Source organism: Dermochelys coriacea, chromosome 2 (assembly GCF_009764565.3).
Source record: "Dermochelys coriacea isolate rDerCor1 chromosome 2, rDerCor1.pri.v4, whole genome shotgun sequence".
Lineage (NCBI taxonomy): Eukaryota > Metazoa > Chordata > Testudines > Dermochelyidae > Dermochelys > Dermochelys coriacea.
Genome location: NC_050069.1, coordinates 89,198,250 through 89,216,487, shown reverse-complemented (window position 1 = coordinate 89,216,487; position 18,238 = coordinate 89,198,250). Strand labels below are relative to the sequence as shown.

At 39.7% G+C, this 18,238-nt stretch overlaps 1 protein-coding gene across 16 annotated transcripts in view; it reads right to left on the bottom strand.

The window, feature by feature from the left end:
* Positions 1-11,853, bottom strand: part of PTPRM (protein tyrosine phosphatase receptor type M) — a 729,763-nt gene extending 717,910 nt beyond the window's left edge. For 11 of the 16 annotated variants that reach the window (XM_038390871.2, XM_038390872.2, XM_038390875.2 and 8 more), the window contains exon 1: positions 11,011-11,853. In XM_038390871.2, the coding sequence (XP_038246799.1) occupies positions 11,011-11,083 (73 nt within the window). In that variant the 5' untranslated portion in view covers positions 11,084-11,853. The remainder of the gene's footprint in view (positions 1-11,010) is intronic. The other 5 variants (XM_038390877.2, XM_038390879.2, XM_043508086.1 and 2 more) reach the window with 1 other exon arrangement.
* Positions 11,854-18,238: the final 6,385 nt, after the last annotated feature.

Here is an 18,238-nt window from a genome sequence, read left to right as displayed (position 1 = left end):
GAGCAGGTGAGGGTGCAGGGGCACCCATTTTTCCAAGGTCCCCCCAACTGGCCGAGGCCGGAGCCCCATTAGCCCAATGGCTAATCCTCCACGGCTTCTTGACCTCAGGATGTTTCAATGTACAGTATATTTATTTTAAAGGACTTACCTTTTCTTAAAAACACCGTAGAGCAAATCAAAGCAGAGACTAACGTCTTCAAAATCCAAAACTAAAAAAGTCAGACTAATCTACATAAAGCCCTTATTGCCCTAGGTGTATGTATGCAACTCTCAGTGACAATATTGAAAATAAAAACAAATGAAACCTCTCAGGGGCCTTATATGCCATCCTCAACCCATGTCCTATATGGTCACCATAAACAGAGTACAGTCATATCACACACTTTATGGCCCTAAACTTCTCATTTTCAACTTTTTATTTTTAAATAAATACTTGCTCATTCATTGTGGGGTTTTTTTGTTTGTTATTTTAAAAAAGACATCAGGGGATGATTTGCTTGTTAACCACTAGTAGGCATCCCCCTAACCAAAAATTTTAAAAGTGCAAGCAACCTTGTGTTGGGTCTTCTGGGACAGTGCTGAAAAGAATGCATGCCACAAAGAGGATATTCTTGAGATACATAAAAGAGGGCATCAACAGGAGAACTCCTTACAGCAGAGATAGTCAATAGGAGGACTGCAGGCCAAATCCGGACCACCAGATACTTTTGAATGGACCCTGAAATCTATTTACATATTGTAATTATTGTTATGTTTGTATTATTCATTATTATTATTATTATTATTATTATTTTCTTCTCTGGAGTCTGGACCTTGACGAAGAAATTTGAACCTTGACAAAAAAATAATTGAATATTTTAGTTCCTACATATGTCTGAGTCAGGCCTGGTCTACACTGGGGCGGGGGGGGGGGGGGAAGTGGGAATCAATCTAAGTTATACAACTTCAGCTACGTACTTAGATCTGCTCACCGACTGCAGTGAGTCAATGGCTAACGCTCCCCCGTCGACTCCGCCTGTGCCTTGCACTCCGGTGGAGTACCGGAGTCAATGGGCAAGTGCTCGGGGTTTGATTTATCGCGTCTAGACTAGACATGATAAAATCGACCCCCACTGGATCAATCGCTGCCAGCCGATCCAGCGGGTAGTACAGACATACCCTCAATCTGTCCTTCTATTTCCCCATATGCAAGTACAAAATGTCTAGGATTAGTTAAGAACTCTGAGAAATCCTGGCCCCGCTGAAGCCAATAACCAAACTCCCATTGCCTTTAATGAAGCCAGGATTTCACGTTACCTCAAACTATAAAACAAGAGGGATTATATAATTTATCATCATGTAGCACTTCAAAAACTTCCTAAAACTGTAGTAAAAATCTTTTAGATACTGCATTTTTATGCTTAATTTGATGGTAACATCAAGGTAATCATAATTTAAATTATACTTGTATGTACACAAACACTCTGCAAGTCCAAAGTGAAAGAAATAACCTTGAACAAATATTTTCTCTCGATTTTGCAAGCACTCTATAAACAGACTGTAGAGTTGCTGGTGAGTGCTGTGCTTTTGGCCTTTTAAAATTTATTTTATTTTTAATGTGTCAGAGGACAGAGCAGGAAATGGGTAATATTGAAATCTGTATTTGGAATGAAGCATTGCATCCAGATATAGAAAGGGGCCTATCAACCTTTGTAATATTCTATACTTTTAAGTTTGCCACCAAATTATGCTGTCAGCTCTGAACTACACTTCATTAAAACTGGAAGCAGCCACGCATCTGAGAGTAGCATGCTACCCTTAGCCCACGTACAGAACTCCCACTGACATCACTGGGAGTACTAATGCAGATGGACAACAATATGTATCTTGAGGAGATCGCATCAACTTCTGCATTTAAATCATCATCAGCCAGCATTCTGCCTTTCTCCAGTATTGGATATCTTTTTTCCCATATGATAAACCCTGAAAAAAGCCTGGGTTTGATCTTAAGACAATGGTTTACAGCAAAACTTGAAGATGTATTCATACAATCATCTGAAATTGGTGACTGTGGATTTTATTTTGTGATCACAAACAAATATCAACCACTGTAGAGTAATTTATAAGGATCAGCTCACTTAGATGTTTAGCTGGATGACTTAAACAAGTAAAACCACAAAAAAAAGAAATTCCAAAAAACCCAAAATGCTTTCAGCTATAATCAATGGAAATGCAAAAGCTTGCCTTAAGGGAAAACATGAACCAGGCACTGTTTCTAGAAGATCTGAGTCTCTAAACCAGGGTACGGATTACAATGATCTATAAAGTATAGAAATATATGTATTAGAAATGGAAATTACTTATTCAGTCAAAGCCAATCAGATTCTAAGGACAGAAGGAACCATTGTGATTATCTAGTCTGACCTCCTGTACAGCACAGGCCATAGAACTTCCCCCAAAATAATTCCTAGAACATCTTTTAGAAAACCATCCAATCTTGATTTTAAAAATTGTCAGTGAAGAAGAATCCACCACAATCCTTGCTAAATGGTTAATTACTCATCATTAAAAATTCACACCTTTTGTGCAGTCTTAATTTGTCTAGCTTCAACTTCCAGATCCACTGGATCATGTTTTACCTTTCTCTGCTGGACTGAAGTGCTCATTATTAAATATTTGTTCCCCCTGTAGATACTTACAGACTGTAATCAAGTCACCCCCAACCTTCTCTTTGTTAAGCTATTTAGATTGAGCTCCTTGAGTGTCTCACTGTGAGGCATGTTTTCTTATCCATTAATCATTCTCGTGGCTCTTCTCTGAACCCTCTCCAATTTATAAATACCCTTCTTGAATTGCGAATATCAGAACTGGTAATTCCAGTAATGATCGCACCAGTGCCAAATATAGGATAAAATATTCTCTACTCCAGTCAAGATTCCCCTGTTTATGCATCCTAGGATAACAACATCTTTTGGCCACAGCATCACACTGGGAACTCATGGTCAAATGATTATCCAGCACAATCCCCAAATCTTTTTCAGAATCACTGCTTCCCAGGATAAAATCCCCCATCCCCTACATTCTTTGTCCCTAACATTTAGCCATATTAAAAACATATATTGTTTGCTTGTACCCAGTTTACCAAACGATCTGGATTGCTCCGAGTCAGTGACCTGTCCTCTTCCTTATTTACCACAGGCTGATCCACAAGAACAGATCCAAGACAAATCACATGGCAGAATTCCACTATTCTCTTGGGATGCATAAGTATGCTGAAACTCTCTCAGACATTTTCCTATTTTTATTTCAAGAGCAGAATTTTACCCTAAAATCAGCATGACTACAAATGATTATTATAAATAAGGAAGCTATGTAAGTATAGTTACAGACCAAAGTTTCAAAAAGGTCTTTAAAGTCAAATCCATTCTCTCCATTTGTTTTTACTAAAGCCAAAGAATTATTAGTAATTAGTAAAATTACTAATAAAATTTAGTAAAAATTAGTAAATTAGGGGCATTTTCCAAAACATCTAAGGACTTTAGAAGCACAAGTCCCATAGGAAGTCCCCTCTTAATAAATACAGTACAAACTGTTGATATATAATACATATGGTTATTATTTTTCATATACGAGTACATTAAGAAATAAAGCAATTGATAGGAGAAATTACACTGAAATAGATGGCTAGGGTGATGAAACAAGTAATTAGATATTACTTAGTTGAAAGCAAAAATACATGCGTCATGCTATTGCCTTACAAAAGAATGTTATAAAGGACAGTTATAATAAGAATAGCTGCATACTGCAGAAAAAAAATCTTCATGTTGCTACAGCTTGTGGCGCTGCATACTAGGACACCCAAGTTCAGAAACAGAGTCCAAATGTGTGCAGAAAATAAGGCTCTTTAGGAGGACGTTGTTTTCATGGCTTTCTATACATTAATCATTAACATTATCACACGACACATGCAAAAAACAAACAACTGCTACTATGTAAAGCTGTCACAAAATGAAGTTTTGACTAATCCTCAAGACTATTTTATATACTATGGAAAAGACAAGGTCTGTACAAAATTAAGAAAATAAAAATATGTAAAAAGTATAATAAAAAAACATTTCAAGGCATGTTACCTACCTGTTATATAATACTTCTATATTCGAGATCTTTTATACTCTCCCTTCCCTCCCCTCCCCCTCATCCTCAGTGGATGACACCAATTCCTTCACAAAGCTCTGGAAATCTCACATTCCCCCCCAACCTCATAACTCCCCTTTAACATGACCATTCTTTTGTATCAGTAAACCAGGACAGGACTCTGATCCTTACAATCACTCCTTAATTGGCAAAGGGTCATTGCAGAGCGACAGACACTATTTCCCATTCCCTGCAGCTAACAGATATTCAAATTCAATAAAGCTCTTAAATATTCTTTTGGATTTGCTCTACTATTAGCCTTAGAAATTTCAACAAAAAATCCTTGACATAGACATGAGAAAAAAATATATATATTTCTCTCTACATTTTTTGTAGCACAGTGCGGGAAGGGATTTATCCATGTGATTCTTAGTAAACTTAATGGAACTCACATGACTAAAACCCCATACAACACTCACTATTCAACCCCCAGCCATTCCAAAAAATCAATTTAGAATTCAATTGTCAGGACCTCAACCTTAAAAAAAAAAAAAAAAGAAAAAGAAAAAAAAGATTAACTTTGAGCAAATACTTAAACTTTTAATGAAGAAGGATTTATGAATCAATCAATCAATCAATCAATCAATCAATCAGGAGGCATAAAATGTAACCTTACAATACTTCCCTGGCATACATGCAAGATATTCTTGTCAGTTACTACTACTACATTTAAGCCACTAGCAAATAATAGCACTTTTTTGTAAACTGATTATAGGCACTGCATTTATTACATGGGCACATTCATTCCCCATTCTCTGCGTTCTGTTGAGTCAAATGCTGAATATCACTACAGCATACTCTAAGAAAGCTGCCTTTTTGCACAATTAAAACAACAGTTAACATGTATAAACTCAAACCTGTGCTAGCAAATTTCTGTCAAATCAGAATTTTGTATGGTTACAAAGACACTGTATTCTACACTTTGAGCTTGTTCAGAAAACCCAGTTTACAAGCCTTTATCTTTCTTTGCTTGGAAAAGGTGGATTTAGAGATGCAGCTACACCTAGTGATCAGCAACAGATCACAGCAGGCAAAACACTACAACTGAAAGTATCAGTAATTTTGCATGGTGAAATCAGAAACGGGAGGGGGGGGGAAATGAAAAGAATGGGGTGGGAGAAGTAAAACAGTAGAATTATTATTATTATTAACAAATTATTTTTAAAAAAGAATACCAAACTTGTCAAAGATTTTATCCTTAACATATGCATTGGTAAGGTTATACTATCAGTGAACTGAAAAAGAAAAAAAAAATCAAGGTTTAATTTTATTATAACAATACATAAATAGCTTACCATGAATAGAATTTTCAAAATTTTCAAATTTTAAACTGTTTAGTGCTAATGTCACATGTTGGAAGTCTCATAGTTCTATGTTTGTCATTACCCAAGGCAAGATTGTTAAAACATCAAATAAGTATTTTGACAATAGCAATAGCCCCTAAATTTAAAAAAAAAAAAAACTCTCAAATGATTCATTAATATAAAATTACAAGTGATCTAGAGAACTAGTGTATAGGTCCTGATCTCATTGACTTCAATAGGCTTTAGATCAGGTCCACGGAGAATACCTCTCCAGGATGCCAAATCAAATTCAAACCAGTTATCTTCAAATGCGTGGTCAATGATTTATGTGAAGTGAGCTGATTGTCTCAGTCCAATTTCTAGTGAGCAGGGCAGGTACACGCATCACAACTGGTTGGCTCCATTATCCCCGCTGATGAATGAAATGCATGGAAAATGAACTACCTTCAATACATCGCAATAATGTAATCTGACCCTGATTAGGACGGGGTGTGAAGAAATTTACTCAATTCATCCTGCACATATTCTGTGGCTAGACAGAGGATTCAGTCCCTACTGCTGTCAATCTAGCAGCTTCCATGAGCATTAAAAATACTATTTTCAAAAATATTATATCCTGCTGGGTTGTTTCAAGCAACTGTAATTTTTGTTCCCATGGATTCTGATTATTCAATTGTGAGACCAAAGAGACATTATAGAAATTTTTCAATGTCATAACCTCCTTGTAATATCCTGTAGGGTATACTTTCTCCCATTATATTACCATATTAATACCACCATCTTCATCAAGGACTTAACAGAAAAGCTTTAATTTTTAATAAGTAACACAAAACCTAGCCTGATATGGTTTTATTACTCACTTATGATATGCACAGAAGGTAAGAATAGCAATAACAGTTAGAAAAATGTGAACACTTTCTTTTTGTAGAAATACCTCTTTCACGTACAATATTAAAGCTTAACACCTAAATAATTATAATTATAATAACACCTAAATAATATGAAACATCACAAGCATTGTTTCAGTTTACAGGGAAGCTAAAGATGTATTTATGTTTATTTCACTCAAGATCACTTGCTTATGATTTCAGGGTTTTTTTTAAATAATTATGCACTTAGGGCCTGATCCTCCAAATTCTTACATACATTTGCAACTTTACTCACATGAGTAGCCACACTGAAATCAATGAGATTACACATGTGACTCCTGAATTAATGTTAACAGCAGCAGGACCTTAGAGTGCAATGGCTTTGGTTTGGTTTGGTTTACTGAGGCCTGGTCTACGCTACAAACCTTTGCAGGCATAGCTGTGTCGGCCAGGCTGTATGTAGTGAGATGCGATCTTTGAATGACATAGCTGAGCTGGCAGAAACCCCTAGCATAGACACGGTTATACTGGTAGAACAACACTTTTGCTGGTATAGCTTATTTCCCCTATAAGGAATGGAAAGAGGGGCAAGCGGGCAGAGGACTGGAATAAGTTATGTTGGCAGAAGTGCAATTTTGTCAGTATAAGCTGCATCCAAAGCAGAAGCGCTGTGCAGGTATAGCTTACTAGTAAAGCCTTCCAAGTGTAGGCCTGGCCTAATTTACAAAAACAAAAAAATCTTAAATCAGATTAATGTTCTAGCAACATCTACATGTTTCACTGTACCAGCATTTTCATTTCAGCTACGAGACCACCTATGGATCTGAGCATATCTTCCTTCTTTTCAGAGACCAAACCAGTACTATCCGTATGAAGTTTAAAGCCCAGCTGTTTCCTTATAAGTGCTGATTACTGTGTATTGTTGCAGATTTTATTGTGAAAATTTGAGATTCCTACTTACATAGTCCCTGCCCAAAGAACTGAATATAATTTCCAATTTTTGTAAGGCACTTTATTTCAAGTTATTTTCCTCATAACCATAGTTAGTACTGGCACCATATAAGTTACCTCGACCTACTTACACACACCTTTCAGCCAGACTTTTTGTTAGTGTTGTTGTTTTAAATTGCAGTTGGACTCATCAGATAGAGGTGAAAAAACAATGACAGGTAAAAAGTTAGTTGACATACAACTTTACAGTCAGTTTCTACAACAACAAAAGAAGTGTACAATCTAATAATAGGCCTCTCTAGGACAAGCTTATGTTAAAAGCAAAAAGCACCAATTTTAAAAATGTATTTTAGTGTATTTTAAGTTTTATCAGAAATGTGATGCTTTTATAAAAATGCATAAATTTTGAATTCTATTACACGTCTCTCTACCTTCAATTTCAATTAAGCATTTTTATATTTGACAGAGCTCATCATGTCTAGACCTTTCATTTTATATAAAATGAAGCTAAAATTGTAATTTAGGCTTACAACATCCCTTGTAACTCTTCAGCTTGCATCATATATTTGTTTGACCTATATCATTTTCAGAAATAGTTTGTTTTTTCTAGTCTGAGTAATCTACCAAAGAGATGAAAGAATAAATACTATGAATTCAAATTAGGATTTCATATAACCACCTCTTAGCATTTACAAACTTTTATAATTTTAGAAATCAATCTTCATACAGGGCCATTAAATACACAGTCAAACTAAAATGAAGAAGAAAAACCTGTTAAATTATGAAGGGAAGTAATTATTTTAAAAATTAAAGTGCTTCTCAAAAAAGACTACTGTAAGGACAAATACACCATATACACCATGCTTTTCCCTAACAATCCTAGGTTTGTTTTCAACTGCTCCAAATAACCAGTGTTTTCTTTTTAATCAGAAATCTTCATTATTGTTTCCTGAGTTTTAGTTCTTAAGATCATTGTCATCTTGAAATGATGAACCTAGAATTTCAGATTCATCAATAAAGACCTCTACAGAAAACCCCATTTTTATTAACTGTTAAGCTAATTTCAAAAGTTTACTTGAAAGCGTCAAGCCTTTAAACAACAAAAAGATCCGCTTTTGCCTGGTGATTAGTTCCCAGATAAGAAGATGAACACCTGCAGAAGACATTAGAACAAACTTCTGTACAAATAAGTCACTGCAAAAATAAAGATGAAAGTATAACTTGCAAAGATTACTTTTTCAGTCAATTGCTATTCTTTGCTTAAAAGATGGTTTCTTTGCTTTTTTAAATAGCATGACCACATAGTTCACTTTTGTGGCAGGAGATAGGCAACTACAAAAACTCATAGATAAACTGTACTGTAATGTATCGTCAATGGGACTGATGCATCAAGCTTTTAACAAAAGCAACAGCAACCATTTTTTCCCAGGGCATACGAAGAGGAAAAATAACTCCCAGTCACTTTTTATGGTGCAGTATCACAATGGAAAAATGCATCAATTTTGTTCTTAGCAAGTGCATGGTAATTCATGCATTACCTTTACATATAAACGAAAAATAACCATACAGAGTAGGCCAAATTCTGTGCTCAGTTATATCCATTGGGCCCATTAAACTTTTTTTAAAAAATGTTTCATTCAACACTCCAAAACCCAGACAGTTCAGAGAGTGTTATGTAATTATACAGTTGAACTAACTCTATACATAGGGACATTAAAGCAACATGAAGACATTTCTGAACTGCTTGTGTTCCACATCAAGCTCTTCTTCTCAGCATGTGGTAATGTAAACTAATACTATAACCAACAGCTACAACAATAACACTAAAGCAGGATTGTACTGAAGCAAGGTGAACAGCACTTAAATTTTTATCCTAATGCAATTATTAATGCATCTTTGCATGCAACTAAATTAAAAATTCAACAAAAGGATAGTTGCCCTAGTTTAACTTTAAACAAACTGTAAGAAGATCATGGAGGTAGGGAGCGCATTATGGCTTTATATTAAGAAATTGAGACTTTTTGTCAACATTTACTTGGTCTTGCCTCAGCGGATGGAGCTGGACTTGATGACCTCTTGAGGTCACTTCCAGCCCTACACTTCTATGATTTTATCAAGTCCAAACACTAGATTTCTAACATTAATGAGTTATAGCACTAATATACATGAGTTCAGTTCTATAACTCACTGCTGAGGATAGCCTCATCCTAACAAGATTACTGGAAGAGATATCATCTTAATGCAATCCTCTAGAACATTCCCCACCCCCCCCCCCACTAATGAACCCTCTGGCTTATCTGCAAATGTTCAAAAGAGAGAGAGAAAAAACAGCCTGAATATACAGTGTCCAGGAAACATACCACTGAATCAGGATAAGTTTATTTAAAAAAAAAATCCTTTAAGCACAAAACTTGGCTGTACTATGGGCTGCATACAAGCAACATGTAAGGTACAAATACAAACCACCCAGCAACCTCAGAAATAAGACAAGCGGAGAGTACTACTCCCCACCAGAAAGCACATTTAGCAAGAAGTGAAGACCAGATGTCTTAGATGCACTAATGTCAAGATAAAAAAAGATCTGCTGTTACTCATGCCTGCTAAATAAATGTACAAAACTGTTTCACAACCCAACTTTCCACCCAGAATTATAGGTTTCTTTAATATACATTTTAAAATACATGATGGATTTTGTTACGGATGGGGAAGGAAAAAACACAGACCAATGAAGATGTTGAAGGGCAAACCTAACATTGCAATTAAAAACAAAAAACGAACAGGCATCAATAGTTCTTTTCTGGAGCTGCACCATGGATGTAAAAACCTGGCATGTGTAGGACAGGCACCGTTTCCCCCCTTTCCTAGGGTTTTCACTATAGGCTGAAGACTCTTCTGTGCTTTTAAAAGGGGCCGTCCCCTGCTTTTTAGACTGATCACCCGCTGGCAGGGCGGAATCGCATTTAAAGGCAGCGCGAATTTTTAGAGTTAATAACGAAGCTTCACCTTTGATGACGGGACAAACTGATGGGAGAGGAGGAAGAAGAGCGATCGGGGGGAGGGCTGGGAGGCTGCTGTTGCCCCTCTGCCCGTTGTTTTCTGGAGGTAGGGGGGCGGCTCTCAGCCCTGTCTGGTGGAAACCCAAACTTCTCTTTCTCCCACATTTTCAGCGGCTGCTCGGCTGCCCATTGTAACTCCAACCCGCTCCGCAAGCAAGCCCTGCCCGCCTCCCTCCCGGCCCGGCCCCAGCCCAGCCGGCTGCCCGCATTCCGCTAAGCGCAGCGGGCTGCGCCCTGGCCTGGCACCTCGTAGCACTCATGCCCGCCCAGAGACACGGCCCGTTTACACTCCCCCCACGGCCCCCCTCTCCCAAGTCACTCCGGGCGGCAGGAAACTTGGAGAGACGCCAAGGAAAAGATCCCCCCCAGTAATACACTAATGTGACCCCCCCCCCCCGCCGCGCCGCGCCGCGCCGCGCCTCGCCTCTAGATGCGGCGCGCCAGGGGTCCCACTTGACTCCAAACAACTCAGCGCCTTCCCCTGGCTGGTCCAACGGGAGCGGTCGGCGCTGAGCTCCCCTCCTCCCTCTCCCTCGGCTCCCGGGGCTGGGCTCGCGTCCACCACCGCTCCCGGGCTCCCCCCCCCCCCCGCAGGCAAAACCAGCTTCCCACCGCAGCCGCCCAGGCAGCAGGACGCTGGGGGGAGGCGCCTCTTACCTGTGAAGGGCTCCGCTCCGGCTGCCAGCAAAAGTCCAGCCAAAGTCAGCAGGCAAGTCCCAACTTTCCCCATGTCTCCCGCCGCTCCGCGCGCGGCTCCGCGAGGGGCAAAGCGGCTGGGAGCTCGCAGGCGCCCCACTCCCGCGGGAAGGCTGGAGCCGGGCGGGGTGCGGCGGCGGGGAGGGGGGCTCGCTCTGGGGCGCTGTGTTCCTGTTTCGGGGGGGGGGGGGAGGAAGAGGGGGCAGCGCAGCCTCCCGGTCCCGCCGCTGCCCTCGCCTGGGAGTCCCGGCCCCGCCTCCTCCAGCCCGCCGCTCTCTGCCCTGTTGCGCAGCCCCAGCCTCGGCGCCCGGCGCTCCGCTCGCCTCCCTCTCTGCCTCGCGGTGCCCCTGGCAGGCGGGCTAAAGACGGCGCTGAAGTCCCGCCCAGCCACCAGCGCCGCCGCCGCCTGGCCCCCGCTAGAGGGCGAGTGCCGCCCGGGCTGCAGCGCCGGGGGTGGGCGGCGAGCTCAGCGGCTGCGGGGGGGGGGAGAGAAAAAGGCGTGGGGGTTCCCCCCCTCCACCAAAAGCGGGTTGATTGCCGTGCGCCTGGCTCCCCGGCAAGAAGGCTGGAAAAGTTCTCCTCAGCTGGGCGAGTGGGAAGCCCGCGGTTCAGCACGGCCCCAAACCCTCATTAACTTGCTCCTCGGCTGCCGCTCGCCAGGGCAGCCGCGGCACCGTCCAGGGAAAAGTGCGGCGAGGTTCGTGCCTCCAGGCGCCCCCTCGGAAGACAGCTGCGGGTGATGAACACAGCGTAACGCACCGCGAGTCGGGGACACATCCCACCCAGTAGTTAATCCGCACTCCCTCGCCCTGCTGCGCAGTTCCCTTGAAGCCCTGGCCCTTTGACAGCTGAGCTAGACTCCACCTTCCCCACATGCACTGGCCTGGTGTGATTCCGAGGCACCAAAAGCCGGGGGAGGAAGAAGAAAAGCCACCAAACTAGTATTGTTTGGGGTTTTGTTTTGTTTTTTTTAAACGGCGATCCTGGCAGCAGGAAGAATTGGTTCCAGACCACGCATTTTTATGTAAAACCAGCAAAACTGCAAATGTGTATGCCAGCCTCGAAGTAGAGCAAACAGTCCTTCCCAAAAAGATACTAAAACGTCTGAAATGTGTTTCCGTGCACTAAAAATGCCAGGCTGTAAACAAATTTTTTTTATGTAGGCTGCTGCTAAAACTCTAGACCCCTAATCCTACAATCATTTCTGCAGCTGCTTTACTTTAGTTATTAATACCCACTTTCGTGGGTATTATTAATATTTAAATTACCATCGCACCTAGGAGCGCTAGTCATGGACCAGCATCATGAGAGATGCTGTACAAACACAGCACAAAAAGACCATTCCAGCCCGAGGAGCTTAGTTTCATTAACTTCAATGTGACTATTGATGAGAGTAAGATTAAGCATGTGCTTGCTTAAGTGTTTGCAAGATTGGGTGCTATTAAAAGTGAAAGAATTTTTAAAATTCATTTTACCCGTCACTATTCATTCTCTATTTCTTGCATATCTCTCCGCTTTGACAGTGAAAGTCTGTTTATTTTGTTTATAGTCAGTGTCACTTTCCCTGATGTATTATTTAGGTTTCAAACATTGCACAGGAGATGTTTGTTTAAATACAAATGTTTTTAAATGGATTTTTTTTAATTGTGGAAACATCTTTATTGGTCCTAGTTTTTATAAATGCTTTATCTTTATACAAAATGTAAATGCTGTGCCAAATTGAAATTCACACACATTCTTTAAGGTTCCACAGCTAAGCGTTAAGAAGTCAAAACATGCCACAGAGCTTTAGCCAGCAAACACATATGTATAATTTTACTCACACAAAGACTTGACTTCACTGTCACGTACATGCAAATTAGCAGGGCTGTCACTGGTTGCAGATGAAGCCTTAATACTATCCCCTTATGTATTGCAGGTTACAATATATTTTTGTTACATGTTCATGTAATATTGAATATATTATACAGTTTTGTCTACAAGTTTGTGCTACCTTGCATTTTTCCCATCTTCTTATATATAAACTAATTTCATTATCACAATTAATGGCTCAGTATATCTTTATTGACAAATTCCTTGTCCAATACTTTCCCTGGGTAGCATTTAAGATTTTAGGGGAAGAGACATTTAACTGAAAAACTATCACAAGGCAGCAGAATAACATTAACTGTATCAAGTTCCTGGCATGTGAGTGTTTAACTGAATTCACAGAAGTCACCTACTACAGGACAGGCCCAACAAAGAAAGTAAGCTACTAGCCGTCACCTTCACCCTTCACCCCCAACTAAAACCTCTCCAACGCATCATCAAGGATCTACAAACTTTTCTGAAGGACGATCCCTCACTCTCAGAGATCTTGGGAGACAGGCCAGTCCTTGCTTACAGACAGCCCCCAATCTGAAGGAAATACTCACCAGCAACCACACACCACACAACAAAAACACTAACCCAGGAACCTATCCTTGCAACAAAACCCGTTGCCAACTCTGTCCACATATCTATTCAGGAGACACCATCATAGGACCTAATCACATCAGCCACACCATCGGGGGCTCGTTCACCTGCACATCTACCAATGTGATATATGCCATAATGTGCCAGCAATGCCCCTCGGCCATGTACATTGGCCAAACCAGACAGTCTCTATGCAAAAGAATAAATGGACACAAATCAGATGTCAAGAATTATAACATTCTAAAACCAGTCAGAGAACCCTTCAACTTCCCCGGACACTCAATTACAGACCTAAAAGTCGCAATTCTTCAACCAAAAAACTTCAAAAACAGACTCCAATGAGAAACTACAGAACTGGAATTAATTTGCAAACTGGACACCATTAAATTAGGCTTGAATAAAGACTGGGAGTGGAGAGGCATTACACAAACTAAAAACTATTTCCCCATGCTCATTTTTCCCCTACTGTTACTCACACCTTTTTGTCAACTGTTTGAAATGGGCCATCCTGATTATCACTACAAAAGTTTTTTTTCTCCTGCTGATAATAGCCCATCTTAATTGATTAGTCTCATTAGAGCTGGTATGACAACCCCCAGTTTTTCATGTTCTCTCTCTCTCTCTCTCTCTCTTTTTTTATATATATATATATATATATATATATATATATATATATTGTATATTATAGTAAAATACTATAAAATACTATTGTATTTTCCACTGCATGCATCTGATGAAGTGGGTTTAGCCCACAAAAGTTTATGGCCAAATAAATTTGTTAGTCTCTAAGGTGCCATAAATACTCCTCGTTCTTTTTGCTGATATGGACTAACACGGCTACCACTCTGAAACCTGAATTCTGAGTGTTTTCTTCATTTATTTGTATGGACTTTCCTAGTTTTTAAAAAAATAAGACAGTTCATTCCTGAAAACTTCGATGTTTGGCTGGTTCTGAGCAAATTGGCAATAGCACATGTAGCTTCTATAATTTGGACTATTTGTCTAGACACCGCTGTTCTTCTCACCCACCTGTTCTACTTAGTTCAGCAGTTCTGCAAAAGAGATCCTGTCTGTTCTGAGCTCCAAAAACTGAACGGCTCTAACATCATAAACCCAAAAGGAATGGCCCCTTTTGAAAATGTTGGCCTTGTTTCAGTATGTATTTTGATACATAAACTTGCATTCATCACCACTTTAATTTTATAGTATTCAAGCACACTTTTACTCCTTTCTACAGCAAACTCCCTATCAGGGTGGATAAAAATTGATGATATATAAAAAGTCATTTTTTTAAATTTAAACTGGACATTTAAAATTTCAATTAAGTACATTTTTAAAATTAAATTTGAAACTGTGACAATCTATGCTAAGGGTAGAACTTACTAACATTTATTAAAAATCATTTAAATAAATAAAAACAATAATATGTTGCATCAATGAGTCCCCCTCAAATAGTAATGAGTTAAAGGGTTCTGTTTTTACATACAGTTACATACAGAGTGAGAGAGAAACCTTATCTTTTGAAGTCTACTCAACCTTTATAAATGTCACAATGTCATATACTGCATTAATTATATTATTCTCACTCTATACAATGGAGCAAATGGTGGTATTTACATTTTTTTCCAAATGTAGTTACCTTCATTTTCTGTTGTGCAGAAAAGATTTTGTCTTAATTAGTTTTGGGTTCACGTTAGCCAGCAGGTGAAGATTAAATTATTTACTCATTTGGACTAGCTCAAACTCAAGAAACCAATGAGGAAACAAACATGAAAGTTTGTTTTTTTCTTCCAAGCACCAAACTAAAACCAGGTGGGAAAATATGAGATCTACTAATTCCAAAATTCTGAAGGACATGGGGCCAGATTTTCAAAGATATTTATGCAACTAAAAATGCAGATAGGTGGTAAGTGGGATTTTCAAAAGTCCTGTAACAGTCTAGGCACATAACTCTCATTGATTTCAATGCGAGTTAGATACTTAAGCAGGTTAGGGTCTAACGGTATTTTCAGAATTGCCAATCTTTAGGCACCAAAATACCTTTGAAAATGTGGCCTGTGTTGACAGGAAACAATGTGTAATTTCACTAACTGGCATTAATATTTCATTTGTTTAATATATCAGTTAATTTTAAATGAAAAATAGGTTTTAATACGAGAAAAAAATATATATCCAGGACATTTAAGGTAGTTTTATTTAACTAATAAAATCATTTTAAAAAATGTTATACATTTTTAATTTTCATTCCAGTTCTCATCCAAATGCAGCTTGATATCAATCATGATTTTTAAAAGCATCTAGTAAATAAGAAATGTACCATTCACCATTTTCTAACATAAAAATGTAAAAACTAAGAAACTGAATAAATGTATGTTAAACTATATAATTGCTTAAATAAATATGTATAGATACAGCCTATTCTCCTGGTTTGCAAAAAGGAGTATCAAATTTGGTGTAAATGCTATATTTGGTTGCAAACCAGCATGTTCTAATGGTTATACCACCAAAAAGAATAAATTGACTTTTGGAAAATAACTTAAAAGTACAAATGCAAAACAAGATTCAAATCAATTATTTAAATCAAGGTTTCCTGCTGCATCATTAAAATCAATTATTTAAATCAATCCACCGTGCTCCCTTTCAGTTCCAACACATGACCAACCAAAATCAAACTCAGATTCACCATTTTAACTCTGACCTCACCTTAGTCATATGCAAATTATACACAATTAACCTAACTGGGCACATAAAATCATAGTGATATAAGACTGGAAGGGATCTTGACAGGTAATCTAGTCCAGTTCCCTGCACTTAGTCAGGACTAAGTATTATCTAGACCAGTGGATACCAAACTTGTTCCGCCCCTTGTGCAGCAAAAGCCCCTGGCAGGCCGGGCTGATTTGTTTACCTGCCATGTCCCCAGGTTCGGCCAATCGCAGCTCCCAGTGGCCACGGTTCGCTGCTCCAGGCCAATGGGAGCCGCGATCGGCTGAACCTGCAGACACGGTAGGTAAACAAACCAGCCCAGCCCACCAGGGGCTTTCCCTGCACAGGCGGCAGAAAAAGGTTGGGAACCACTGGTCTAGACCATACCTGACAGGTATTTGTTTAACCCAGGGGTGGGCAAACTATGGCCGGGGGAACACATCCGGCCCTTCAGATGTTTTAATCTGGCCCTGGAGCTTCTGACGGGGAGCAGGGTCTGGAGCTTGCCCTGCTTCGCACATGCTGTGGCTCCGCGTGGCTCCCAGAAGCAGCGGCATGTCCCCTCTCTGGATCCTATGTGTAGGGGCAGCCAGGGGGCTCTGCACACTGCCCCTGCCCCAAGCACCATCCCTGCAGCTTCTACTGGCTAGGAACCGTGAATATTCATGGCCTGCCATACAATTTCCATACCCAGATGTGGCCCTCAGGCCAAAATGTTTGCCCACCCCTGGGCTAACCTGTTCTTAAAAACTTCCAATGACTGAGATTCCACAACCTGCCTAGATAGATTGCTCTAGTGCTTAACTACCCTTACACTTAGGAAGTTGATCCTAATGTCTAACCTAAATTTCCCTTGTTGCAATTTAAGCCTGTTACTTCTTGTCCTGAACTCAGTGGTTAAGAAGAACAATTTATCACCCTCCTCTTTATAACAACCTTTTACATACTTGAAGATTGTTATCATGTCCCCCTCAGTCTTCACTTCTCCAAACTAAAAATCCATTATTTCAATCTTTCCTTGTAGGTCATGTTTTCTAGACCTGAAATCATTTTTGTTGCTCTCCTCTGGACTTTCTCCAATTTGTCCATATCTTTCCTGAAGTGTGGTGGACACACCTTATGTCTTGTGTGATGCTGTATGGAATATGGGTGACTATTTATATTATTAATACAAATATGATAAAATTGCAGTAAATTGTGCTAGGTATGCCATGTAAGGTGTCAGTGAAAATGTTATGATTTGCAAGTATGATAATCTTGTTTATATGTTTGTATCTCCTTTGTATTGTGAATTGTAGATATGTATAATATATCTGTATTTCAAAACTTGTGCTGTGTTACTGGACGACACACCCAGACAGATTGGTATCAGCTCTGCCTAGACTGTTTGATGGCCCATGAAGGGTCATCAGCTGTACAATGAACCTATTGAAAAGAGCCAGGGGATATGCCTTATGAGTCAGCAAGACATGTAGGGGCATGCCTATGAACAGAACTCTAAGGCTTTTCCATGCTCTGTGCTGTGAAGCTTGTGTTTGGGACAAAGGAAGAACAAGCTACAGGGCAACTGATATAAAATGGAAGGTGCATCTTCTCCATTTTGTCTTCATTTCTGCTTCTTACCTCTGGATAACTTTTGTACAAACGAAGCAATGAACAAAGGACTGCATGACCCATCCTAGCTTTGGATGTGTTCCAGAGGGACTTTCAAGCCAGTGAACTCACCAATACCTCTAAGAACCTGATATATGGACTTTGAAGTCTCTGTATGTATCTGACTGCTCTACCATTTAACAACTCTCGTTCTTTCTTTTTTCTTTATAATAAACCTTTCGTTTTAGACTCTAAAGGATTGGCTGGCAGCATGGTATTTTGGGTAACATCCAAACTAATATTGACCTGGTAATGTGGCTGACACTTTGGGGTCAGAAGAACATTTTGTATATGTGAGCAGAGTTTTTAAATAACTTCTCACTGTACTGGACCTATGTGCTGATTGGGAGCAAGAGAACTGGAATGCAATAAAGGG